Source organism: Oratosquilla oratoria, chromosome 5, assembly GCF_046742065.1.
Source record: "Oratosquilla oratoria isolate Oo_2021 chromosome 5, ASM4674206v1, whole genome shotgun sequence".
Taxonomy (NCBI): Eukaryota; Metazoa; Arthropoda; class Malacostraca; order Stomatopoda; family Squillidae; genus Oratosquilla; species Oratosquilla oratoria.
Genome location: NC_134781.1, coordinates 37,016,212 through 37,043,645, shown reverse-complemented (window position 1 = coordinate 37,043,645; position 27,434 = coordinate 37,016,212). Strand labels below are relative to the sequence as shown.

At 36.0% G+C, this 27,434-nt stretch overlaps 1 protein-coding gene across 6 annotated transcripts in view; it reads left to right on the top strand.

Annotated features, from left to right (window-relative positions):
* Positions 1-27,434, top strand: part of frj (membrane bound O-acyltransferase domain containing farjavit) — a 183,554-nt gene that overhangs the window by 83,405 nt on the left and 72,715 nt on the right. For all 6 annotated transcript variants that reach the window (XM_076185167.1, XM_076185166.1, XM_076185168.1 and 3 more), the window contains one exon: positions 5,130-5,281. In XM_076185167.1, the coding sequence (XP_076041282.1) occupies positions 5,130-5,281 (152 nt within the window). The remainder of the gene's footprint in view (positions 1-5,129; positions 5,282-27,434) is intronic.

Below are 27,434 nucleotides of genomic sequence, written 5' to 3'. Positions count from 1 at the left end.
ATCTTCATAGTTGCTCTCTGGATTCTCTCAGTTTTCCTTATATTCTTTTTAGTCCTGGTTAACCATAGTGTCTCTGCATATTCCAAGTTTGGCCTTATCAGTGTGACTAGTATTTTCTTTACCATTTCTTCATCCAAGTAAAAGCCACTTTTATTGATCTTAGCAAGTTATAGGTTTCTCCAACAATTTTGTTTATCTGTTTATCAGGGGACATGTCCTTTGTGATGATTACTCCCAGGTCTTTTTCAGATCCCACTTTCTTTACTTCCTTTGCACCAATTTTATATTGTCCTGATATCCTTTTTTTACTTTTTCCAAATTCCATTATACATTTCTTAATATTAAAGTCCATTTTCCACTTCTGACTCCATTCCCAAACCCTGTTCAGATCTCTCTGCAGTGAATCACAATCCATTTCAGTACTCACTTTCTTCAACAGTTTTGCATCATCTGCAAAGAAGCTCATGTAACATTCCACACCCTCATCCATGTCATTCACATAAATAGCAAACATTATTGGAGCCAATACTGATCCATGTGGAACTCTACTAATTACCTCTTCCCAAGTAGAACTCTTATCTCTGAGCATTACTCTCATTTTTCTTCCATGCAAGAAGTCCTCTATCCATTTCAGTTTACCTTGTACCCTTCCTATGGTTTCCAGTTTTCTTAATAGTTATTTTGCGTAGTACTTTGTCAAAAGCTTTTTGTAGGTCTAGGAAAGCAAAACCAGCCTCTCTGTCCTGTATTATATCTAGTACTTTTGAGTAAAAACAGATCAAATTTGTGGTACATGATCTTCTCTGTCTAAATCCAAATTGTCTCTGATTTAGTATATTGTTCTCCAGATGTTTTATCCATCTACTTTTTATAACTTTTTCACAAATTTTGGCTACCATGCTTGTAAGGGAAACTGGTCTGTAATTTGTTGGGTCTTCTTTGTTTCCTACTTTATATATTGGTACGATGTTGGCATTTTTCCTTCTTTGAGTGAGCAACTTTTTATGTTATATATTTTGTCTATTAGTTCTTCTTTACATTCTTTTAGTATCCAGTTTGCAATTCAATCTGGGCTGTGTGATTTCCTGACATCAAGGTTCATTATTTGGTCCATTATTTCTTTCTGTGTTACTATTATTTCCCTCATGGGGGGATTTCACTTCTCGTCCTTCATCCTGGTGTTGTACATTTTCTCTAGTAAAAACTTTTGTACCTTACATACCGTAAGACCAAAAGGTGGCCCAGCCATGACTGTTTATTCCCAGAAAAACAAGAGAACTGCCAGATGTGCTATTCTGACAATAACACGAGAAGTACCACTGCATATATACACATATTGTAATGTGAAACCATGCATATATATAGATATATAAACAAATACAACATTTCCTCCATTTTATAACAAAAGAAACATAGATCCTGCCATAATTCAAAAGTACAATTAAAGGTAGAACAGAAACAGTATACTGATGTGCATACACTGATAAGAGGCCATCTAGGCCAACTATAAATCAAGCCTTCTTGGAGGTTTCCTTACCCTGCCATACCTACTGATGTTCATACCAGAGCTGGCCACAGGACCAGGCATACTTTGAATATCTTTCTGTATCAGACCATTTGGATTATCCTTAATTACTGCCTGATCCATAGAACCTTCACTACTCCCAACTGGGGTGCCTTGAATGGGTATATCCAACCTTTCTCTGTTTTCATCATCCATTACTATATCTGAAGATGGACACTCTGGATCTGGTAGTCTATTATTTTGAACACCTGAATTCCATGTTGCACCACCATCCTTAGATCTTTCAACATTTGTATCATCAGGAATCAAATGATCTACATGCACAAATAGACACACATTGCCAGGGACTCTAACCAAAAAAGTTAAAGGTCCTTTTCTCTCAACTGTAGTACCTGGAATGCACTTCTCTCTTCCCCCTCTTACATTTTGAACCCTTACCTTCTGAAATATATATTTTTTTAATTTATTATAGGTTTATTCAACAATATTAAATACAATTAGACATACATATATACATTTTTTTTTATAAAATTGGTAGTTGAAAAGGGAGAGCGAGAAGCAAAGCTTATGGGGAGTTGCTCTCCCTTAAGGAAAAAATTATTTTCATTTATTTATTTTTGTTACATGGTAGTATGGTACATACACATCTACACACATATATACATATATACACGATTGTAGGACAACTCGTCCATGGACACCCCGTCCACAAAACTGCAAAGCAGGACAACCCGTCCACAGACACCACCATGGGTGGTCAACTCGTCCACGGACAAGATTTCAAAAAACTTTTAGACAATTATTTTATTACCTTTTTTTAATGATATTTCATGTTATTTCATTAAAATTTGCTTTAGATGATATATTCTGGTAAGTAATAGATGTGTTTATAAATGTTATGGACATGCTTATTTTAACACCCTAGAATAGCTCCAACTATGATAAAAAAGAAATAATCACACCTGTATTCTGTATATATAAATATGTAAATAAAGTTTAATTGTTCTGCAAATTATGTTTATTATTCTTAAAAAAAAAAAGTCATTGGACGAGATGTCCATATTCCCGTACATCAAAGTACCTAAACCGTGAGGAGGACCCATCCTTTGACTGTTTGATTGCACCCTGATTCTGCTTAATCCTACTCTTTAAACATGGTTTAATCAAGGAAAGTTTTGCCTTGGGCACTTGTTTCAAAAATAGTTTAGATGGAGAAGGGGGGTCGCCGATTAAATGAAGCGGCCTTGCTGTGGATGTACTGTGTCTTGCGACACTGCTTCTGACCCAGGGCGGTGGGCAGGGTGCAGGGATGACCCGTCATCCAGGAGGTGCTCAGATGAGAGGAAGGGCGGGAGGGGTGTGGAGTGTATTTAGGGATGAAATGGGTGGGAGTGTTTTTATGCCTTTCCCTTTTTGGCTACCTCCCTTGGAAGGGGGAAAAAGCCTTGGTATATGTATGTATGTATGTATGGTGTGTGGGAGGTTTTGATGCCTAAAAAGAAATTCAGATATCTTGTGTGATAATTGTTGAGGCCCCTCATACTACATGTTCAGACCTTTAAAATAATGTTTCTTAAACATTGTTTTAAAGGTCTGAACATGTTTTTCTTCTGACCCATTACTGGCCGGATGATATGGTGGACATAATGTACAGTGAGTCCTCGTTATATGGTACATATGCGTTCCTGAAAACCTTACCACAAATTAAAATTACCCTATACAACTTATGGCAGACATACCTTCTCCCTGCTCTTTCCTCTTCAAAATATCTAATTTTACCTCCAAAACACGAGCAGATACTGTATCTGAGAATTTTTCTTACCATAAATAGAATCGAGGATAGTAATTACCAAATACCATAACTGAATTTACAGGATAAAGAATGACCATATAAGGAGGACTCACTGTATTTACCTAGTTGTATTTTATGGGAAGAGAGCTATGCTTGTAGTGACCTGCTTTTGTATCTTTCAGTATCCAGTTTGATCTTAAATTCTTGTATAGTTTTTGCACTCACTGTTTTCTCATTCATTTTGTTCCAGATATCTATTACTCTGTATGGGAAGCTATTCTTTTTCAGATCTCTTGTATAACTATCCTTTTTAAGTTTCTTTTCATGTCCTCTTGATTTTCTCCTCTCCCACTTTAGTAAATCATCTCTATCAAGGACTTCCATCCCTTTCATATTTCTGTAGATGGTTAGTAGATTTCCTCTTTCTCTTCTTTGTTCCAGGGTTGGTAGTTCGAGTTTGTCCAATCTTTGTATGTCAACTTGGAGAGTGTTGGTGCCATCTTTGTCATTGTTCTTTGAATTCTTTCTAATTTCTATATGTTCCTTTTAGTACTAGGTGTCCATAGTGTTGCAGCATACTCTAATCTTGGTTTTGTCAATGTAACTAATATTTTCTTTACCATTTCTTCATCCATGTAGTCAAAGGCCTTTTTCATTGATCTTAATAAATTGAAAGTTTCTCCAACTGTTTTGTTGATATGTTTGTCTTATGCCATGTCATTGGTGATAGTTACTCCTAGGTCCTTTTCTGAGTTGACTTTTCTAACTTTCATTGTACCAATTTTATATTGTCCCGATATTCTATTTTTTTTTTCCAAATTCCATTATACTACATTTCTTGATGTTGAAGTTCACTTCACACTTCTGACTCCATTCCCAAACCTAGTCCAGGTCTTTTTGTAGTGATTTACAATCTTCCTCTGTACTTACTCTCTAATAGTTTTGCATCATCTGCAAAGAAGTTCATATAACATTCCACACCTTCATCCATGTCAGTTATATATATGGCAAACATTTTTGGAGCCAAATACAGAACCTTGTGGGACTCCACTTATCATTTCTTCCCAGTTTGAGTTCTTGTCTTTAAGTACCACCCACATTTTCTCCCATTCAAGAAATCTTTCATCCATTCCAATAACTTTCCTTGTACTCCACCTATTGTCTCAATTTTTCTTAGTAGCTTTTTGTGTGGTAATTTATGCTTTTTATATATCAAAGAAGGCACAATTTGCTCATCTGTCCTTTTCTTGTATTATTTCTATTAGCCTTGAGTAAAAGCATATCAAGTTTGTGGCACATTATCTTCAATGTCTAAAGCCAAATTGCAGGTGTTTGGTTATTGTTAATGTTTTGAGTAGTGTAGTATTAGTGTAATTCTTTTGTTGTATTTACCTAGTTGATTTTACTGGACGAGAGCTATGCTCGTAGTGACCCGTTTTTGTATCTCTCCGCATCCAGTTTTTTCTTAAAATCTTGTATAGTTTTGTGCTCATTTGGTTGTGCTTGTGTGACATAATGGGATGAGTGAGTAGGATTGAGGACTCTTGCTAAGAACTGTGTATTTATCATTTTCATGTGTTCTATGGGGAAGATTTTGGTTTCTGTGAAGACATTCTATTGGTGTGGTTTTGGTAGATCCTGTTTTTATTTTCAATACTTTATTTTCTATAGATTGTAAAGTATCTGTATTTCCTGATGGGAATCTGCTATGAAAGTGAAGTAAAGTGTAGTTCTTAAGAACTGTTTGTACACTGATTAAAGCTTGAGAAGTTTTAAATACCATTTGATTTATTTTTTATTTTTTTATTTCAGGCCCATACTATAAGTATAGGGTATACCAAGACTTGATTGAAAGACAAGATAAGCAAGATGTGAATTTGGCTAATGCCATGCTGAAGAGAATCAGGGTTGTGGCTCTCTATGTCACTTTATTTCTTCTCACGGATTACTTCTTCCCATTGTCAGTAAGTAGATTGAGATTATTTTGGTCATGAAAATGAGCTTTAACTTTCAATGTTTTGAATTTTGCTTTGGTAAGGCACATTTGCATAGATATCTCTTTATCTCTCTCTTTCACTCTTTCTCTCTCTTTAAAGCATACATGGGTATGCCAAAACTAAAGTAGAAAAGAATTTGTTTATATAGAATTTTTCACCAATATTTCTTTTGATATTGAATTTGGTACTGGACCCTTCAAGTTGCACCCGTGAGTGGAGAAACAGATGATAATATTTGTTACCTTGAATCTCACCAAATGGAAAACCCACAGCCCCCACAGCAGCTGCCAACTGTTTCCAGGCCCTCCCACAGATGTCTCTGGAGAGAAACCTTGAACTGTTGTCTGTTGTATTGATGTGGGACTGTTTCTGTGTCACTGTCTAAAAGTAGTAAAAGGGCAACTATTACTGGTTGTCAACTTTCCATGTGTAAAAAAGTGTAAGAAATATAATTGAAGTTCTCCATGTGTGAAAAGGTGTAAGAAATATAATTGAAGTTACAGAGATCTTAGGCCTAGTCTAGAGACCAAATGTCAGCCCTTTAGGGCTCTTGATTGAAATGAGGGAGTTTATGGGTTTTGAAATTGGGCAGCTTTGTTGTCCATGTTGAAGGACCACCACAAATAGTTACTTATTATTGGTCCCTGGAGAAACTAATATTCATAATAATGACATGAAATGGTTGACAAACCATCTGGCTAGTAGAGACTGCATTGTCACTGAACAACCGTCTGTTATTGATCAAAAGATTGTACTATGGCATTCCCCTAGGAATAATTCTCACTAACACTAACTTATTTACAAGTGACCTCACCACACCAGACCCAGAGCACATCAAAGCTGTAACTTTTGTGGAGGACCTAACAATAATAACACAGCTTTATAACAATAAAATAACAGCCCAAAACACACACATCTACTTTAAGGATTTTGGTATGCTTTTATCAAAATAATTAAGGGGGTACACGACACCTGGGGGGGGTGAATTTGGTCAAGATATAGCATTTTTCAAAACTGTGTTCAAAAAGTTTGTATACCATTTAGAAATAAATCCCGACAAATAATTTTCCAGCTGCGTGCAATTTAAATGTCTGGGGGGGGGGGGTAAATAGACAGAGTTAAAGGCACAACCCACACTAGAGGGAGGCGTTGAAATTTGATTGAATTTACACTTGCCCAATGCTTCAACGGCTAGTATGAGGGTGGAGGGGAAGGGAGGAAGGTGGAGGGATAGCTCTTGCCAACTTTGAGCTCAGCTGGACGTCAGTTACCTGCTAGCTTTGAAAGGGAAAGTATGCATGTCTCTTGAGCTCTCCTGGCAATATATTACCTTAATTAGTACATATTACTCATTAGTACAGTCATCATGGGTAGCAAAAAGAACATCTACAATGACAAAAAAACAACAGTTAAAGATGGCAAACAGTCAAAGATGACTAGCCAAGATCTCACCATCTCTCACTCCACTGCCCTCACTTCCACCTCTCTCAACATCTGTAGCCAGGTCTACACCATCAAGTACTTCATTCATCTCGAATACAGCAAGAAAATTAGATATTAGTTATGAAATTGTACAGAGGGGAGATAAGAATGAACGTGAATTTATGATTGTGGAGAAGAGCAGTTTTTTGCAGTGGATAAATTCTCTTGTTAGATGCCAGTGTGGTGAGAAGATGTATGTTGAAGTGAAAGGAGAATGTGGAATGGTGAAGACATTTCAGGCAGAATGTAAGTTGTGCTCTGAAAAGAGCAAATGGTGTACTTCACCAGGCCATAGAAATGAAAGTTATGAAGTACATAACAGAGTTGTGGAGGCCGACTTACACTGTGGGGATGGTTATGTTGCAGTACAGAAAATGTACATGGCAATGAACATGAAAATGATACATCACAAGACGTTTAGTAAACTTAGCCATCATGTTATAGAGACAAGCATAAAGAAATATGAGGAACTCTTGGAAAAAACAAGGGAACATGTACATGCAGCATTAGAAAAGGAAGACCCAACTTTACAGGAAGTAAAAGAAGTAAAAGTTACTATCGATGGTTTTTGGAGGAAGAGGGGATTCACTTCCAAAGGCACCCACTACTGGTTAAAATAAACCTCTTTACAATTTTTTAGATACCCCGAAGGCCCCCAGTAGTGAGGTTTCATATGAAGAAACCAACAAAGGTGCAAAAAAGCAAATTATATGATGGTGTCGTCTGTGTGTCGCCACTACTGTGATATACAGTAGAAGCCCTATTTAACGAATCTCAATTTAGCGGAAGCTCAAATTAGTGAACTGCAAATAGCAATAACGAAAATGCTCAACTTAGCGGAAATGGTCCGCTAAGTTGACCATTTTCCGCTAGCTGGCCAGATGCGCGTATACGGAAATAGCTCAATTTGGCGGGAATGGTAAGCTAAGTTGAGCATTTTCCGTCAACTGGCCACATGCGTGTCACAGAGTCCAATGTTACCAGATGTTACCAGATTGTGGTGGTGGAGTCAAGGAAAAATTTATAATTTAGTACAACCACTCCTCGTTTAACGACGACAATTGGGACCAGCGCGCCGTCGTTAACCGAATTGGTCGTTAAGCGAAAGTGTATACATATACGTACATGTACTGTATGTACAATGTCCAGCAATACATGTATCTTTATTTTCGTGTATTTTCCCTCTTTTATACAGTACATTAAAGCTTTATTTACTGTTTACGGTGGTTAGGTTCCTGAAATTACCGTATATGACCAAATCCGCCTATGCTGACATTCCATATTGAATACCGGGGTATTTTTTTTAGTTTCGACCATGGGCGCAATATAGCAATAGAAAATTGATTATTAATTTTGTAAATTAAAATGTATCAACGTAATATGCAATTTTGTGGGCGGAAATGAAAGTAAAAAATACCATGCTACAAGAAAATATGCTAATGAACGAAGTCGGTAGCATAGGATCGGGACGCCATCTTGTCGTCTGCCAACGTCTCTCACGACGACGACAACAAGGACGAGTGTATACATATACGTACATGTACTGTATGTACAATGTCCAGCAATACATGTATCTTTATTTTTGTGTATTTTCCCTCTTTTATACAGTACATTAAAACTTTATTTACTGTTTATTTATGGTGGTTAGGTTCCTGAAATTACCGTATATGACCAAATCCGCGTATGCTGACTTTCCATATTGAATACCGGGGTATATTTTTAGTTTCGACCATGGGCGCAATATAGCAATAGAAAATTAATTATTAATTTTGTAAATTAAAATGTATCAACATAATATGCAATTTTGTGGGCGGAAATGAAAGTAAAAAATACCATGCTACAAGAAAATATGCTAATGAACGAAGTCGGTAGCATAGGATCGGGACGCCATCTCGTCTGCCAACGTCTCTCACGATGACGACAACGAGGACGAGCCAGATGACATTTAATTTGCAGGTAATGATTTATCAAACACAGGTTAGGTTAGTTTAGTTTAGGTTAGACGAATTTATCATCCTTTCATTTCTTCGACATCGGCATCTATCATAACAAACACAGTGTACCTTTCGTCCGACATGACTTCGTTACTTACGAAATTTGTTTTAGCACCTTTTTTTTATTTCCGCTCACAAAATTGCATATTACGTTGATACATTATAATTTACTAAATTAATAATTAATTTTCTATTGCTATATTGCGCCCTTGGTCGAAACTAAAAATTTACCACTACCGGTATATACTGTACCCCAGGTAGTTTTTTCAGCTTGCAGGATGGTAATGTAGACCTAAGCTTCAGAACACTTTACCTCACAGGTAATATCCACTGTACAAGTTTATTTATAACATCATACAAATTTGCCTCAGCCAACTTAATTATCGTACACGACGTCGTAACTTCGGGAGATTTACGTTAAACGAATGTCATAAAGCCTGTCGTTACTCCGAGTAGGTCGTTAAACAAGGAGTACCTGTACTTTGGAGGTACAGTATATAAATAAATATATATATATATATATATGTGTGTGTGTACTATAATATATATACAACCAGTCCTCGTTTAACGACGACAATTGGGACCAACGCGCCGTTGTTAACCGAATTGGTCGTTAAGCGAAAGTGTATACATATACTGTACGTACATGTACTGGATGTACAATGTCCAGCAATACATGTATCTTTATTTTCGTGTATTTCCCTCTTTTATACAGTACATTAAAGCTTTATTTACTGTTTATTTATGGTGGTTATGTTCCCGAAATTACCGTATATGACCAAATCCGCGTATGCTGACATTCCATATTGAATACCCGGGTATTTTTTTAGTTTCGACCATGGGCGCAATATAGCAATAGAAAATTGATTATTAATTTTGTAAATTAAAATGTATCAACGTAATATGCAATTTTGTGGGCGGAAATGAAAGTAAAAAATACCATGCTACAAGAAAATATGCTAATGAACGAAGTCGGTAGCATAGGATCGGGACGCCATCTTGTCGTCTGCCAATGTCTCTCACGACGACGACAACGAGGACGACCCGGATGACATTTAATTTGCAGGTAATGATTTATCAAACACAGATTAGGTTTAGTTTAGGTTAGGCAAATTTATCATCCTTTCATTTCCTCGACATCGGCATCTATCATAACAAACATGGTGTACCATTCGTCCGACATGACTTCGTTACTTACGAAATATGTTTTAGCACCTTTTTTTTATTTCCGCTCACAAAATTGCATATTACGTTGATACATTATAATTTACAAAATTAATAATTTTCTGTTGCTATATTGCGCCCATGGACGAAACTGAAAATTAACCACTACCGGTATATATTGTACCCCAGGTAGTTTTTGCAGCTTGCAGGATGGTAATGTAGACCTAAGCTTCAGAACACTTTACCTCACAGCTAATATCCACCGTACAAGTTCATTTATAACATCATACAAATTTGCCTCGGCCAACTTAATTATCGTACACGACGTCGTAACTTCGGGAGATTTACGTTAAACGAATATTGGTCTGTCATAAAGCCCGTCGTTACTCCGAGTTGTCGTTAACTGAGTAGGTCGTTAAACGAGGAGTACCTGTACAATAATATATAATTCAGTATATATATAAAGGATAATTGTAGCAGAAATGTAGTCAAGTAGAAATAGACGGTATAATAGGAAAACAAAATAATGACGCAGTAAGTTGATGGGAAATTTTAAAATCAGTACGCGAGAGTAATCACCATGAAAAACACTTCTATAACAACGAACTACGTTTTTTGCAACAATACAACAATAACGCTCACTATCCAGAAACCAACTGCCCAGTCCTATTAATCGCTAGAATTATGTACATTGAACCAAACATGAAGCTATAACTAATATTCCGCGAAATTCACAGACAGCTCATATCATTGTTACACCACACACACACACACACACACATGAATGAGTTTACAGCATCACTAAAGGAAATATCAGAACATTTATCAAGGCTGGATGTCAGAAAATCACATGGCCCGGACGGTATTGCAAATTGGATTCTAAAGGAGTGCAAAGAAGAACTAACAGACAAAATACACATCTTAATAAACAGCTCACTCAAAGAAGGAAAGATACCCGAGGACTGGAAAAACGCTAACATTGTACCAATACACAAAGGAGGAAACAAAGAAGAACCCACCAACTATAGGCCAGTATCACTAACAAGCACCATAGCCAAAATTTGTGAGAAAATAATCAAGAATAGATGGGTAAAACATCTGGAAGACAATGACATATTAAACCCAAGACAATTCGGATTCAGACAAGGAAGATCATGCTCCACAAACTTAATATGCTTTTACTCAAGACTAATAGACATAGTGCAAGAAAGAAATGGATGGGCTGATTGTGCATTCCTAGACTTGCAAAAAGCCTTTGACAAAGTACCACACAGAAAACTACTAAAAAAACTGGAACACATAGGAGGAATACAGGGAAACCTACTAAAATGGATAGAGGACTTTCTGACTGGTAGAAAGATGAGAGTAGTGCTCAGAGAAAAATATTCAGACTGGAAAGAGGTGATCAGTGGAGTACCGCAAGGATCTGTGCTGGCACCAATAATGTTTGCTATCTATATGAATGACATGGATGAGGACGTGAACTGCTACATGAGCTTCTTTGCCGATGACGCCAAACTGCTAAGGAAAATAGAAACTGATGAGGACTGTGAAGCACTGCAAGAAGACCTAAATAGGGTATGGAACTGGAGTCAGAAATGGGAAGTGGACTTTAATACTAAGAAGTGTAGCATAATGGAGTTTGGAAAAAGCAAAAACAGAATATCAGGAAAATATACAATTGGAACCAAAGAAGTAAAGAAAGTAGGATCCGAAAAAGATTTGGGAGTAATTATCACGAACGACTTGTCCTATGATATACAGATTAACAAAATTGTCGGGGAGACTTACAACTTGCTAAGATCAATAAAAGTGGCGTTTACATACTTGGACGAAGACATGATGAAAAAAATATTGGTTACATTGATAAGGCCTAGATTAGAGTATGCAGCGACATTGTGGTCCCCCAGTACCAAAAAGAATATAAAGAAAATAGAAAGAATCCAAAGAGCAGCTACAAAAATGGCACCTGCACTTGCAAACCTATCATACGAAGAGAGATTGGCTAAACTGGAGTTACCGACACTGGAGCAAAGAAGAGAGAGAGGTGACCTATTGACCATCTACAGAATCATGAAAGGCACAGAGGTACTCGATAGTGAGAGCTTACTTAACTGGGACAAAAGAAACACAAGAGGACATGGAAAGAAAATAAAAAAACATAGCTATAGAAGAGAACTGAAGAAAAACAGTTTTCCTCATAGAGTTTTGGACACTTGGAACAAACTGGACAATGAAATAGTATGCGCAAAAACCATTCATGAGTTTAAAAACAAACTAGACACTGCAAGATACAAAGGCGGGACAACACGAGCATAGCTCCCCTTCCCGCAAAATACAACTAGGTAAATACAACTAGGTAAATACACACACACACACACACACACAGGGATGGAAGTCGATAAAAGAAAACAGTAAAGTTGCATTTACTGATATAATTAAACAGCAAATGAGAGAAACTGAAGACTCGGTTATTAAAGTGATGAGACAGAAGGAGAATATAGTAAGAGTCTTAGCTGACAAAAAGAAATGTATAATTATATTAGGAATGGAAGAGAAATATAACCCAGATAGAACCTCAAGAACCAATGAGGAAAATGAAAAAGTAAGCAGTTTACTAAAATTAGTTCAGGAAGATGAACCAGAAATTATGAAGGAAATTGAGGAAAAATTCAGGCTCGGAAAGTATAGTACAGATAAGACCAGACCAATTAAGATTAAATTCAGGTCACAAACGACGGCAGAGAATATCTTATCCAAAACAGGGAAACTAGCAACAAGTGAACAATATAAAAAGGTATGGATAAAAAGGGAGATGAATAAAGAGGAGAGGAAGAAAAGCAGAAAAGACTTGAAGCTAAGAAAAAAAACGAGAGCAGAACGGAGTCAGAGAAAGGGAGATTCTATTGGAGTGTAGTGAATATGAAACTAAGGCAGTTCGACATACAAGAGAAAAACAAAAGGGAAACAGAGAACACAATGGAAGTGACAGAAAACTAAGAGTGTCTTACACTAATATAGATGGATTAATAACAGGATTGAATGAGCTGAATGATTATTTGAAAGAAAAAGAACCGGACATAATGGGAATTGTAGAAACAAAATTAAAAGGCCCACTACCACCCAACAGTGTAGGACATGATGCATATAATTATTGGATTAAAAACAGAGAGAAAAAGCAAGGGGGTGGAGTTATGTTCCTGACTAAGAAGGATATAAACGTGAAGGGTGTCATATATGGAAAGAATACAGTAGAGATGATTATGATAGAAGTGGAAGACAGAGATAAGAAGAGCAGAAAATTTGTGATAAATTATGTGCCTCTGAAAACAGCCTCATGGGAGGAGAGTGAACATAAAAGTATGTTAGAGGACACAAAAATAACATTAAATAAAATAATGGAAGATGGAGGAAGAATAGTTATAATGGGCGACTTTAATTGCAAAGAAATCTGCTGGGAAGAAATGACAGTAAAGGGTGGAGACGGCTCATGGGGAAACGCTCTACTTGAGATGATTACTGACCATACAATGACACAATGGATACAGGAGAACACCAGGTATAGAAATGAAGAAGAACCATCCAGACTAGACTTAATAATTACATCTGAACCTAGAATAGTGGACAAGATTGAATATAAAACACCAATAAGTAAAAGTGACCACATATTGATTGAACTGGAACTTAATGAAGAAAAATATATGAAAAGAAATGAGCAATATAGAAAAGGAAGAATGATGTATGAAAAAACAAACTTTGATAAAATAAGAGAATTCTTTCAACAAGAAAACTGGGAAGAAATATACAAAGAAGAAACAACAGTGGAAGAGAAATGGAATATTTTGACAAAAATTTACAAAAAAGGAGTGGAAAAGTATGTCCCAAGGCAAAAACAAGAAAAAGAATATGTAAAATGCTGGTACAACAAAAGTTGTAGGGAGTTAAAAGACAAAAGAGACAAAGCCTGGACCAGATGGAAAAAAAGACAGAAGACCTGAAAAATGGAAAATATATACCGGTTATAGAAATGAATATGTACAAACGTGCAGAGAGGAAAAGAGAAAATATGAAAAAGATGTCATAGAAAAGTGTAAAAGATCAACCAAAACTATTCTACAGATTTGTAAACAATAAACTGAAAAACAAACAAGACTTGGAGAAATTAAGACAAGAGGGAGTTGAATACACTGAGGAAATGGAAATGGCAGAAATTATGAACAAACATTTTAAATCAATGTTTACAAGGGAGAACATACAACCTGAAGAGTTTGAATGGAAAGAGAAAGTCCCCCCTATGGAAGAAATAGAAGTAACAAAGAATGAAATATTGACACACACGAGTAATCTTGATGTCAGAAAATCGCATGGACCAGATGATATAGCAAACTGGATTCTGAAAGAATGCAGGAATGAACTGGCAGACAAAATACATAGCATACTAAACAGTTCCTTGAAAGAAGGAAAAGTTCCAGAAGATTGGAAAAAAGCAAATATAGTACCTATATATAAAGGAGGAAATAAAGAAGACCCTACAAACTATAGACCAATCTCTCTAACAAGTACAATAGCAAAAATTTGTGAAAGAATTATCAAAAGTAGATGGGTAAAATATTTAGAAAAAAACAGTGTTAAATCCAAGGCAATTTGGATTCAGACAAGGACGATCATGCGTCACCAATTTAATATGTTTCTATTCAAGGCTAATAGATATAATACAAGAAAGAGATGGATGGGCGGACTGTGCATTTCTAGACCTAAAGAAAGCTTGTGACAAAGTACCACATAAGAAGTTGCTTAAGAAATTAGAAACTGAAGGAGGAATACAGGGAAAACTACTAAATTGGATGGAAGACTTTATGCAAGAAAGAAAAATGAGAGTAGTGATAAGAAACCAGCACTCAAAATGGGATGAAGTAATAAGCGATGTTCCGCAGGGAACAGTTCTGGCCCCAATAATGTTTGCTATATATATTAATGATATGGATGAAGGAATTGAAAGCTATATGAGCTTCTTTGCAGATGATGCAAAACTACTGAAAAGAGTGAAAACTGAAGAAGATTGTGAATCACTACAGAGAGATCTAAATATAGTACAGGAATGGAGTAGGAAGTGGGAGATGGAGTTCAATACAAAAAAGTGTAGGATAATGGAATTTGGAAAAAGCAAAAACAGAATAACAGGAGCATATAAATTGGGAGAAGAAGGAATAAAGAAAGTAGAAAATGAGAAGGACCTGGGAGTCATTGTTATGAATAATATGTCACCTGAGAAACATATAAATAAGATTTTTGGAGAAACTTATAATTTAACCACTTTGGTACGGGACTTAAATCTCGCGGGCAGTAGCCAATGCCAGCCGTATGACGTGTCGTAATAATAATTGCATCATAAAATATAGTCACGGCTTATATCGATCGTTCTCTCTTTCACCCGCGAATTTTGAAAACCACAGAGAATGGGATTCAGGGCGCATTTGGGAGAATGTAAAAACACAGGGGCGACTACAATAAATATAATCAAGACGCCGATATGGCAGCGTCGCGAATCCACTTGCTCCTCATGACGCCTACGTGTGCGGCACCGTATGGAAGGGGTTAATAAGAACAATCAAAGTTGCATTTATATACCTGGATGAAGAAATGGTGAAGAAAATCCTAATCACCCTGATAAGACCAAGATTGGAATATGCAGCAACGATATGGTCACCAAGTACAAAAAAATGTATAAAAAAAGTTGAAAGAATACAAAGAGCAATTACAAAACTGGCACCAACACTCTCAAAACTATCATATGAAGAGTGACTAGAAAAACTTGAACTACAGACACTAGAGCAAAGAAGAGAGAGAGGAGATTTGATAGCTATTTACAGAATCATGAAAGGCATAGAAATTACTGATAGAATCTGATAAAATGGGATGACAGAAATACAAGAGGACACGGAAAGAAAATAAAAAAAGACAGCTATAGAAGAGACTTGAAAAAGAACAGCTTTCCTCACAGAGTAATAAACAGTTGGAACAAGTTAGATGAGAAAGTGGTGTGTGCAAAAACAATACATGAATTTAAAAATAGTTTAGATAAAATGAGATATGAAGACGGGACCCCACAAGCATAGCTCCCCTTCCCGTAAAATACAACTAGGTAAATACACACATACACACACACACACACACACACACACACACACACACACACACACACTTCATCGAACGTACGGCATAAAGGACGTTCTGAAGAAAAAGTGAAATTTTCGTGGATCCCAAAGCAAAGGAAGTACCTATTGTATTTACAGGGTGGGAGGAAATTCCTCGTGGTGTAGTGGGAAAGTGAGGAAAAAGGAGAAGGGGAGGGATTACTGAGGGAAATGGAAGGAAATGAGGAAGGGGAGGACTTGGTCCAAGAGGCCAGAGGGCTTGTAAACAAACGCCGAACCAATGATTTGGATTTCGATGATGGGACTAACAAAAATGTAAAGATTAGAAACATAGATAAGATCAGTACAATGGAAGGTGAGGATAATAATTTCCAAGGATTTAATGAGGGGGTGGCGGATACCAACCTCCCCCGACTGGCAAAACTGGAGGAAAAACTTGAACAAATGACTGAACATTGGGAGATTAGGTTCGGTAAAATGTAAAAAATTGCAGAGATGGTTGAAAAATTGGAAGAACTAGAGAAGGCGAACAAAAACTTAACTGATGAAATAGAAGAACTAAAAAGACAGTTAAGAGAAGTAAAAGAGGAGAATGAAGAATTAAAGAGGAATAATAAAGAAAACAAAGAGGTCATAGCTAAAGAAGCTAAGGGTTGGAAGACAATTCAAGAAAACAGTAAAGTTGCATTTACTGATATAATTAAACAGCAAATGAAAGAACAAACTGAAGACTCAGTTATCAAAGTTATGAGACAGAAGGAGAATATTGTAAGAGACTTAGCAGACAAAAAGAAATGTATAATTATATTAGGAATGGAAGAGAAACATAACCCAGATAGAACCTCAAGAATCAAAGAGGAAAATGAAAAAGTAAGCAGTTTACTACAATTAGTTCAGGAAGATGAACCAGAAATAATGAAACAAATCGAAGAGAAGTTCAGACTCAGAAAATATAGTACAGATAAGACCAGACCACTTAAGATTAAATTCAGGTCACAAACGACGGCAGAGAATATCTTATCCAAAACAGGGAAACTAGCAACAAGTGAACAATATAAAAAGGTATGGATAAAAAGGGAAATGAATAAAGAGGAAAGAGAGGAAGAAAAAAAGAAAAGACTTGAAGCTAAGGAAAAAAACGAGACCAGAACAGAGTCGGAAAAAGAGAGATTCTATTGGAGAGTAGTAAATATGAAAGTAAGGAATTTCGACATATAAGAGAAAAACAAAAGGGAAACAGAGAACACAATGGAAGTGTCAGAAAACTAAGAGTGTCTTACACAAATATAGATGGATTAATAACAGGATTGAATGAGCTGAATGATTATTTGAAGGAAAAAGAACCGGACATAATGGGAATTGTAGAAACAAAATTAAAAGGTCCACTACCACCCAACAGTGTAGGACATGATGCATATAATTATTGGATTAGAAACAGAGTGAAAAAGGAAGGGGGTGGAGTTATGTTCCTGACTAAGAAGGATATAAACGTGAAGTGTGTCACATATGGAAAGAATACAGTAGAGATGATTATGATCAAAGTGGAAGACAGAGATAAGAAGAGCAGAAAGTTTGTGATAAGTTATGTGCCTCCAAAAACAGCCTCGTGGGAAGAGAGTGAACATAAAAGTATGTTAGAGGACACAAAAATAACATTAAATAAGATAATGGAAGATGGAGGAAGAATAGTTATGATGGGCGACTTTAATTGCAAAGAAATCTGCTGGGAAGAGATGACAGTAAAGGGTGGAGACGGCTCATGGGGAAACGCTCTACTTGAGATGATTACTGACAAGACAATGACACAGTGGATACAGGAGAACACTAGGTATAGAAATGAGGAAGAACCATCGAGACTAGTCCTAATAATTACATCTGAACCTAGAATAGTGGACAAGATTGAATAGAAAACACCAATAAGTAAAAGTGACCACATATTGATTGAACTGGAACTAAATGAAGAAAAATACATAAAAAGAAATGAACAATACAGAAAAGGAAGAATGATGTATGAAAAAACAAACTTTGATAAAATAAGAGAATTCTTTCAAAAAGAAAACTGGGAAGAAATATGCAAAGAAGAAACAACAGTGGAAGAGAAATGGAATATTTTGACAATTTACAAAAAAGGAGTGGAAAAGTATGTCCCAAGACAAAAACAAGAAAAAGAATATGTACAATTCTGGTACAATAAAAGTTGTAGGGAGTTAAAAGACAAAAGAGACAAAGCTTGGACCAGATGGAAAAAAGACAGAAGGCCTGAAAAATAGAAAATATATACTTGTTATAGAAATGAATATGTACAAGCGTGCAGAGAGGAAAAGAGAAAATATGAAAAAGAAATCATAGAAAAGTGTAAAGGTCAACCAAAACTATTCTACAGATTTGTAAACAACAAATTGAAAAACAAACAAGACTTGGAGAAATTAAGACAAGGAGTTGAATACACAGAGGAAATTGAAATGGCAGAAATTATGAACAAACATTTTAAATCAGTGTTTACAAGGGAGAACATACAACCTGAAGAGATCGAATGGAAAGAGAAAGTCCCTCCCATGAAAGAAATAGAAGTAACAAAGAACGAAATATATTGAAACACGAGTAATCTTGATGTCAGAAAATTGCATGGACCAGTGAAATAGCAAACTGGATTTTGAAAGAATGCAGGAATGAACTGGCAGACAAAATACATAGCATAATAAACAGTTCCTTGAAAGAAGGAAAAGTTCCAGAAGATTGGAAAAAAGCAAATATAGTACCTATATATAAAGGAGGAAATAAAGAAGACCCTACCAACTATAGACCAGTCTCTCTAACAAGTACAGTAGCAAAAATTTGTGAAAGAATTGTCAAAAGTAGATGGGTAAAATATTTAGAAAAAAAGTGTTAAATTCAAGGCAATTTGGATTCAGACAAGGACGATCATGCATCACCAATTTAATATGTTTCTATTCAAGGCTAATAGATATAATACAAGAAAGAGATGGATGGGCTGATTGTGCATTTCTAGACCTAAAAAAAAGCTTTTGACAAAGTACCACATAATAGGTTGCTTAAGAAATTAGAAACTGAAGGAGGAATACAGGGCAAACTACTAAATTGGATGGAAGACTTTTTGCAAGGAAGAAAAATGAGAGTAGTGATAAGAGACAAACACTCAAAATGGGATGAAGTAATAAGCGGTGTTCCACAAGGAACAGTTCTGGCCCTAATAATGTTTGCTATATATATTAATGATATGGATGAAGGAATTGAAAGCTGTATGAGCTTCTTTGCAGATGATGCAAAACTACTGAAAAGAGTGAACACGGAAGAAGATTGTGAATCACTACAGTGATCTAAATAAAGTACAGGAATGGAGTAGGAAGTGGGAGATGGAGTTCAATACAAAAAAGTGTAGTATAATGGAATTTGGAAAAAGCAAAAACAGAATAACAGGATCATATAAATTGGGAGAAGAAGGAATAAAAAAAGTAGAAAATGAGAAGGACCTGGGAGTCATTGTTATGAATAATATGTCACCTGAGAAACATATAGATAAGATTTTTGGAGAAACTTATAATTTAATAAGAACAATCAAAGTGGCATTTACATACCTGGATGAAGAAATGGTGAAGAAAATTCTAATCACTCTGATAAGACCAAGATTGGAATATGCAGCAATGATGTGGTCACCAAGTACAAAAAAATGTATAAAAAAACTTGAAAGAATACAAAGAGCAATTACAAAATTGGCACCAACACTCTCAAAACTATCATATGAAGAGAGACTAGCAAAACTTGAACTACAGACACTAGAGCATAGAAGAGAGAGAGGAGATTTGATAGCTATTTACAGAATCATGAAAGGCATAGAAATTATTGATAAGAGAGAATCTGATAAAATGGGATGATAGAAATACAAGAGGGCACGGAAAGAAAATCAAGAAAGACAGCCATAGAAGAGATCTGAAAAAGAACAGCTTTCCTTACAGAGTAATAGACAATTGGAACAAGTTAGATGAGAAAGTGGTGTGTGCAAAAACAATACATGAATTTAAAAATAGTTTAGATAAAATGAGATATGAAGACGGGACACCACGAGCATAGCTCCCCTTCCCGTAAAATACAACTAGGTAAATACAACTAGGTAAATACACACATGTTGCAACATATTACTGCACGTTGCTGTTCGTTTGCAATTCACGATTGTGCTGCCTATAATTCACTTACAATAATATATATACTGTATGTGTGTGTGTAGTTACACTAGGGAATTTTTAGGTACGTATCATTTTTATAATCCGCTCTGGCAACACTGTTACACCAACGCTCACTTGCTCAATTTAACGGAAAATTCAATTTAGAGGACTGGACCTTGGCAGAATTAGTTTGTTAAATCGGGCTTCTACTGTATATGCGCTATGCATCCGTGTTTATCACTGTAGATTGGCTCCGAGAATGGCTGTAATAACTGAATTTCTGCGAAGCAGGGACACCATATTTACAGTATTTATTTAATGTGTATTTGGACTTTTAAAACCCTCCCTGTATTGTTAACAACCCATTACAGTACTGTATTGATAACAAGGACAACTGTTAAGCAATAACATTTATAATTAAAAAGAATAAAGATTGTTACTGTACTCAACACGAAAGAAGTTGAAGTAAAATTTGAATGATGATGGTGATGGATTTGCTAGGCAGTAGAAGTGATGATGAAGCTGATGATGACTTCTACTGTGCGGCCGGTGATTGTATTTTACGTCTCTTCAGATGGTGGTGCCCTTTCCTGGGACATCTCTTCCATTTCCTTCGAAGGTGCAACCATAGGTGCAAAAACATTGTGATAGGAAGTTGCTGCCGCTGCTTCTTTTTCTGTTCAAAGAGCATCTTGTAGGGATTCATCGACCTTGTTGAAAAATTGCACAGAATGAACCATATCATCGTCCCATTCCTGTGAACCCTCTTTCAATTCTTTAGCCAGGTTGCAGAGCTTGGCCAGCTGTTCCAAAATCAAGCCAGTTTGGTTGACAACTTCCATTTCTTGCTGCGTTTCTTCTTCTCCGCTGGCCGACTTCATCAAGTCTTTGAGGTCTGCGTCAGCTAGTGGCTGGGAGTGGCAGTTTAATAACTTGTCGATGTCTCCCATGGTCATGTCTGCAAAGCTGTCACCTCCAATGATCACAGCAATGATCTCTTCCATACAGACAATAGTTTTATTACAAGCTGTAACCTCTCTCTTCGCTGACTTATTAAAGGTGATGGCAGCTGTCATCCTAATGTTAGCCTTGTCCTTCTTGATGTAGTGAACAGTGGATTCATTCATGCTAGAATGGTGGGCTACGGCAGCAAAAGTTCTCCCTTCAACATATCCAGAAGTTTCACCTTCTCAGCGATCGTCATCATTCTTTGCTTGCATTTAGGCTTAGTACCAGCCTTGGAAGAAGCAGCACACTTGGGAGCCATTGCAGGGGATGAAAATGCAAAGTTCAACGCAAAGAAAAAAAAAAGAAAAATCACATAGCACAGTGTAAAGTAGTACAGTTAACTGCTCGGCGAGAAAGCTTGAAGCAAAGTGGTCACAAGAGAGAGACAAGGGAAGATGCTGCGGATATGAGCATCAAAGCACCAATCATAAGCCAGATTACAAAATAGAAGCCTGTGATTCATTGTCACTCTCCATTGCACCAATCACAACCCATCTTACAACGCACTTCGTCACCGAGATGGTATGCTTTGTATTTTCTCAACAACAGGATACGCTGGTACTGTATGCACATTGCATTCTAGATTTTTCTTTTTTTATTTGAATTACAAGTTCAAATACCCCTGTATATGTTTTTTTACTATTTTATGCTTGTTTTGTTGTTCCCAGACTTAGAAATAATATTAATATTTTAATGGATTTAATGAAAAATTTTAGGTGTTCATATATCGCAATTTTTCTAGAATTTTCCAGAAACTCCGTGATATATTTTCCATATACAGTATATATTTTAAAAATGTGCGAAGTCGTGAATCCGCAATAGTTGAACAGCGAAGTAGTGAGTGATCACGATATGTGAGAGAAAAATTGAGATATGAGATGCAAATCTTTACCATGAAGGCATAGTTTAATTAACATACCTGTCTATAAACTCCTCTACAGACAGATCAAGACGACGTATTCCATGGTGATTCTTGAATCTGTGAAGCCATCCATTTGAGAACTGGCACGATTCTTCAAATGACATATTTTCAGCAAAATCTTTGACTTTTTCTTGCAGCATTGGGCCTGATATAGCTGCACCTTCAGACCTTTCAAGACAAAACCACTCATACAACACTTTGTCCAGCATTTCCACACGTGGCGATTTTCTGCAGCTTTAGGTGTGTCACTCAACTTCACAAACTCTCCTAGCTTCTTGGATTGGGCCTTGGTATCATAAATGGTAGACGACCCAATGCCGTATTCTTCCATCAGTATTTTTCTATTTTCGCCTGTCTCCAATTTTCTCTATATGTCCACCTTTTGCTTAAATGAAAGCAGCACACATTTCCTCTTTGCAACCTTGGGCATGATAAAATAGAGTTGGCTAACATGTGCATGGAGGTGGCTAAAATGTGGCAGAAGTGAATGGGACTGAGAAGCCCTGGTGGTGGCAGGAGCAACTACAACCATGCGCAGGTATTTTAAACACGCTCGGGAAATTTAAATACAACCACTCCTCGTTTAACGACAATTGGGACCAGCGCGCCGTCGTTAACCGAATTGGTCGTTAAGCGAAAGTGTATACATATACGCACATGTACTGTATGTACAATGTCCAGCAATACATGTATCTTTATTATCGTGTATTTCCCTCTTTTATACAGTACATTAAAGCTTTATTTACTGTTTATTTACGGTGGGTTATGTTCCCAAAATTACCGTATATGACCAAATCCGCGTATGCTGACATTCCATATTGAATACCGGGGTATTTTTTTAGTTTCGACTATGGGCGCAATATAGCAATAGAAAATTAATTATTAATTTTGTAAATTAAAATGTATCAACGTAATATGCAATTTTGTGGGCGGAAATGAAAGTAAAAAATACCATGCTACAAGAAAATATGCTAATGAACGAAGTCGGTAGCATAGGATCGGGACGCCATCTTGTTGTCTGCCAACGTCTCTCACGACGATGACAACGAGGACGAGCCGGATGACATTTAATTTGCAGGTAATGATTTATCAAACACAGATTAGGTTTAGTATAGGTTAGGCGAATTTATCATCCTTTCATTTCCTCGACATCGGCATCTATCATAACAAACATGGTGTACCATTTGTCCGACATGACTTCGTTACTTACGAAATTTGTTTTAGCAAGACTGAAGCAATTTACCTAAGAATGATATAATAGATTACATATAAGGATCAATCTAGATTATTCTGCAGGTATGTGAATAGTAAATTGAAAAATAAACAAAAATAGTGAAACTGCGTCAAGGAAATGAGAAATATATAGATGTAGAAATGGTGGAGGTTATGAACAAACACTTTAAGTCTGTATTCATAATAGAAAATGCACATAATTGGGAAGAAAAAAAGGTAGAGAGATCCCCCAATGAAAGAAATAAATGTAAAAAAAAAAAAAAAAAAGGGACCAAATAATAAACTTTGATGTCGGGAAATCACACTGTCCGGACAGAATTGCAAATTGGTTACTAAAAGAATGTATTGATGAGCTAGCGGACGAGATATCATACCAATATATGAAGGGGGAGATAAGAAGGCTCAACAAACTATAGGCTGATCTCCCTTACAAGCACAATAGCTAAAATATGTGAAAAAATTATCAAAAATAGATAGATTAAATATCTGGAAGAAAATAAGATACTGAATCCAAAACAATTTGGCCTTAGTCAAGGAAGAACTTGTGCCACCAATTTGATTTGTTTTTATACAAGGCTAATTGACATAATACAAGAAAGGGATAGATGGACGGGTTGTGTTTTTCTAGATTTACAAAAGGCATTTGATAAGGTATCACACAAAAAACTAATAAGAAAACTTGAAACAACAGGAGGTGTACAAGGAAAGTTAATGAAATGGAAAATTTCTTGAATGGGAGAAAAATGAGGGTGGTAGTGAGACAAAAACTCAACCTGGGAAGAAATGATAAGTGGAGTCCCACAAGGTTCTGTACTAGCCCCGATAATGTTTGCCATATACAGCCACCATCCGAGTTACGACCTAGATAGGTTCCGACCAACCAGTCGTAAGTCGGATCCTATTCAAAATGGCCGACACGAGGGTTCTACTCTAGGATACATTATATCAATCTGTTGCATTTTTAAGTAACTTTTTCTATTGAATACTATTAAATACAAGTTGTTTACTGTTTATTTATCAATACTTTCTAGTTTAATTTTTATAATTTTTTTCTATTTTTTTAATGTTTTAATACTGTACTGTATTTCAGTATATATACGTATGCAGGTACTGTATGTATATACTATACCTGTATATACACACACACACACACACACACAATTGAAGAAGAATAGTAAAGAAAACAGAGAAACAATAGCTAAAGAAAGTAAAAATTGGAAGCAAACCCAAGAAGGAAATAAGATTTCATTCACTGACATAGTCAAACAGCAATTGAAAGAACATACTGAAGACTCAGTTATTAAAGTGATGAGACAAAAGGAGAATATAGTAAGGGATTTAGCAGACAAGAAGAAATGTATAATTATATTAGGAATGGAAGAGAAACACAACACAGATAGAACCACAAGAATCAAAGAGGAAAATGAAAAAGTAAGCCAATTACTAGAATCAGTTCAGGAAGATGAACCAGGAATTATGAAACAAATCGAAGAGAAATTTAGACTCGGAAAGTATAGCACAGACAAGACCAGACCAATTAAGATTAAATTCAAGTCACAAACAACGGCAGAGAATATCTTATCCAAAACAGGGAAACTAGCAACAAGTGAACAACACAAAAAGATATGGATAAAAAGAGAAATGAATAAAGAGGAAAGAGAGGAAGAAAAGCAGAAAAAACTGGAAGCTAAGACAAAAAACGAGAACAGAACGGAGTCAGAGAAAGAGAGATTCTATTTGAGAGTAGTGAACATGAAACTAAGGAAGTTCGACATACAAAAGAAAAACATAAGGGAAACAGAGAACACAATGGAAGTGGCAGAAAACTAAGAGTGTCTTACACAAATATAGATGGATTAATAACAGGATTGAATGAGCTGAATGATTATTTGAAAGAAAAAGAACCGGACATAATGGGAATTGTAGAAACAAAATTAAAAGGCCCACTACCACCCAACAGTGTAGGACATGATGCATACAATTATTGGATTAGAAACAGAGAGAAAAAGCAAGGGGGTGGAGTTATGTTCCTGACTAAGAAGGATATAAACGTGAAAGGTGTCATATATGGAAAGAATACAGTAGAGATGATTATGATAGAAGTGGAAGACAGAGATAAGAAGAGTAGAAAATTTGTGATCAATTATGTGCCTCCGAAAACAGCCTCATGGGAGGAGAGTGAATATAAAAGTATGCTAGAGGACACAAAGATAGCATTAACTAAAATAATGGAAGACGGAGGAAGAATAGTTATGATGGGCGACTTTAATTGCAAAGAAATCTGCTGGGAAGAAATGACAGTAAAGAGTGGTGATGACTCATGGGGAAATGCTCTACTTGAGATGATTACTGACCATTCAATGACACAATGGATACAAGAGAACACTAGGTATAGAAATGAAGAAGAACCATCGAGGCTAGACTTAATAATTACATCTGAACCTAGAATAGTGGACAAGATTGAATATAAAACACCAATAGGTAAAAGTGACCACATATTGATTGAACTGGAACTTAATGAAGAAAAATATATGAAAAGAAATGAGCAATATAGAAAAGGAAGAATGATGTATGAAAAAAACAAACTTTGATAAAATAAGAGAATTCTTCCAACAAGAAAACTGGGAAGAAATATACAAAGAAGAAACATCAGTGGAAGAGAAATGGAATATTTTGACAAAAATTTACAAAAAAGGAGTGGAAAAGTATGTCCCAAGACAAAAACAAGAAAAAGAATATGTAAAATGCTGGTACAACAAAAGTTGTAGGGAGTTAAAAGACAAAAGAGACAAAGCCTGGACCAGATGGAAAAAAGACAGAAGACCTGAAAAATGGAAAATATATACTGGTTATAGAAATGAATATGTACAAAAGTGCAGAGAGAAAAAAAGAAAATATGAAAAAGATGTTATAGAAAAGTGTAAAGATCAACCAAAACTATTCTACAGATTTGTAAACAATAAACTGAAAACCAAACAAGACTTGGAGAAATTGAGACAAGGAGGAGTTGAATACACTGAGGAAATGGAAATGGCAGAAATTATGAACAAACATTTTAAATCAGTGTTTACAAGGGAAAATATACAACCTGAAGAGATTGAGTGGAAAGAAAAAGTCCCCCCTATGGAAGAAATAGAAGTAACAAAGAATGAAATATTGACACACTTGGGTAATTTTGATGTCAGAAAATCGCATGGGCCAGATGAAATAGCAAACTGGATTCTGAAAAAATGCAGGAATGAACTGGCAGACAAAATACATAGCATAATAAGCAGTTCCTTAAAAGAAGGAAAAGTTCCAGAAGATTGGAAAAAAGTAAATATAGTACCTATATATAAAGGAGGAAATAAAGAAGAACCTACCAACTATAGACCAGTCTCTCTAACAAGTACAATAGCAAAAATTTGTGAAAGAATTATCAAAAGTAGATGGGTAAAATACTTGGAAAAAAACAACGTACTAAATCCAAGGCAATTTGGATTCAGACAAGGACGGTCATGCGTCACCAATTTAATATGTTTCTATTCAAGGCTAATAGATATAATACAAGAAAGAGATGGATGGGCTGATTGTGCATTTCTAGACCTAAAAAAAGCTTTTGACAAAGTACCACATAAGAAGTTGCTTAAGAAATTAGAATATGAAGGAGGAATACAAGGTAAATTGCTAAATTGGATGGAAGACTTTTTGCAAGAAAGAAAAATGAGAGTAGTGATAAGAGATCAGCACTCAAAATGGAATGAAGTAATAAGCGGTGTCCCACAGGGAACAGTTCTGGCCCCAATAATGTTTGCTATATATATTAATGATATGGATGAAGGAATTGAAAGCTATATGAGCTTCTTTGCAGATGATGCAAAACTACTGAAAAGAGTGAAAACTGAAGAAGATTGTGAATCACTACAGAGGGATCTAAATAAAGTACAAGAATGGAGTAGGAAGTGGGAGATGGAGTTCAATACAAAAAAGTGTAGTATAATG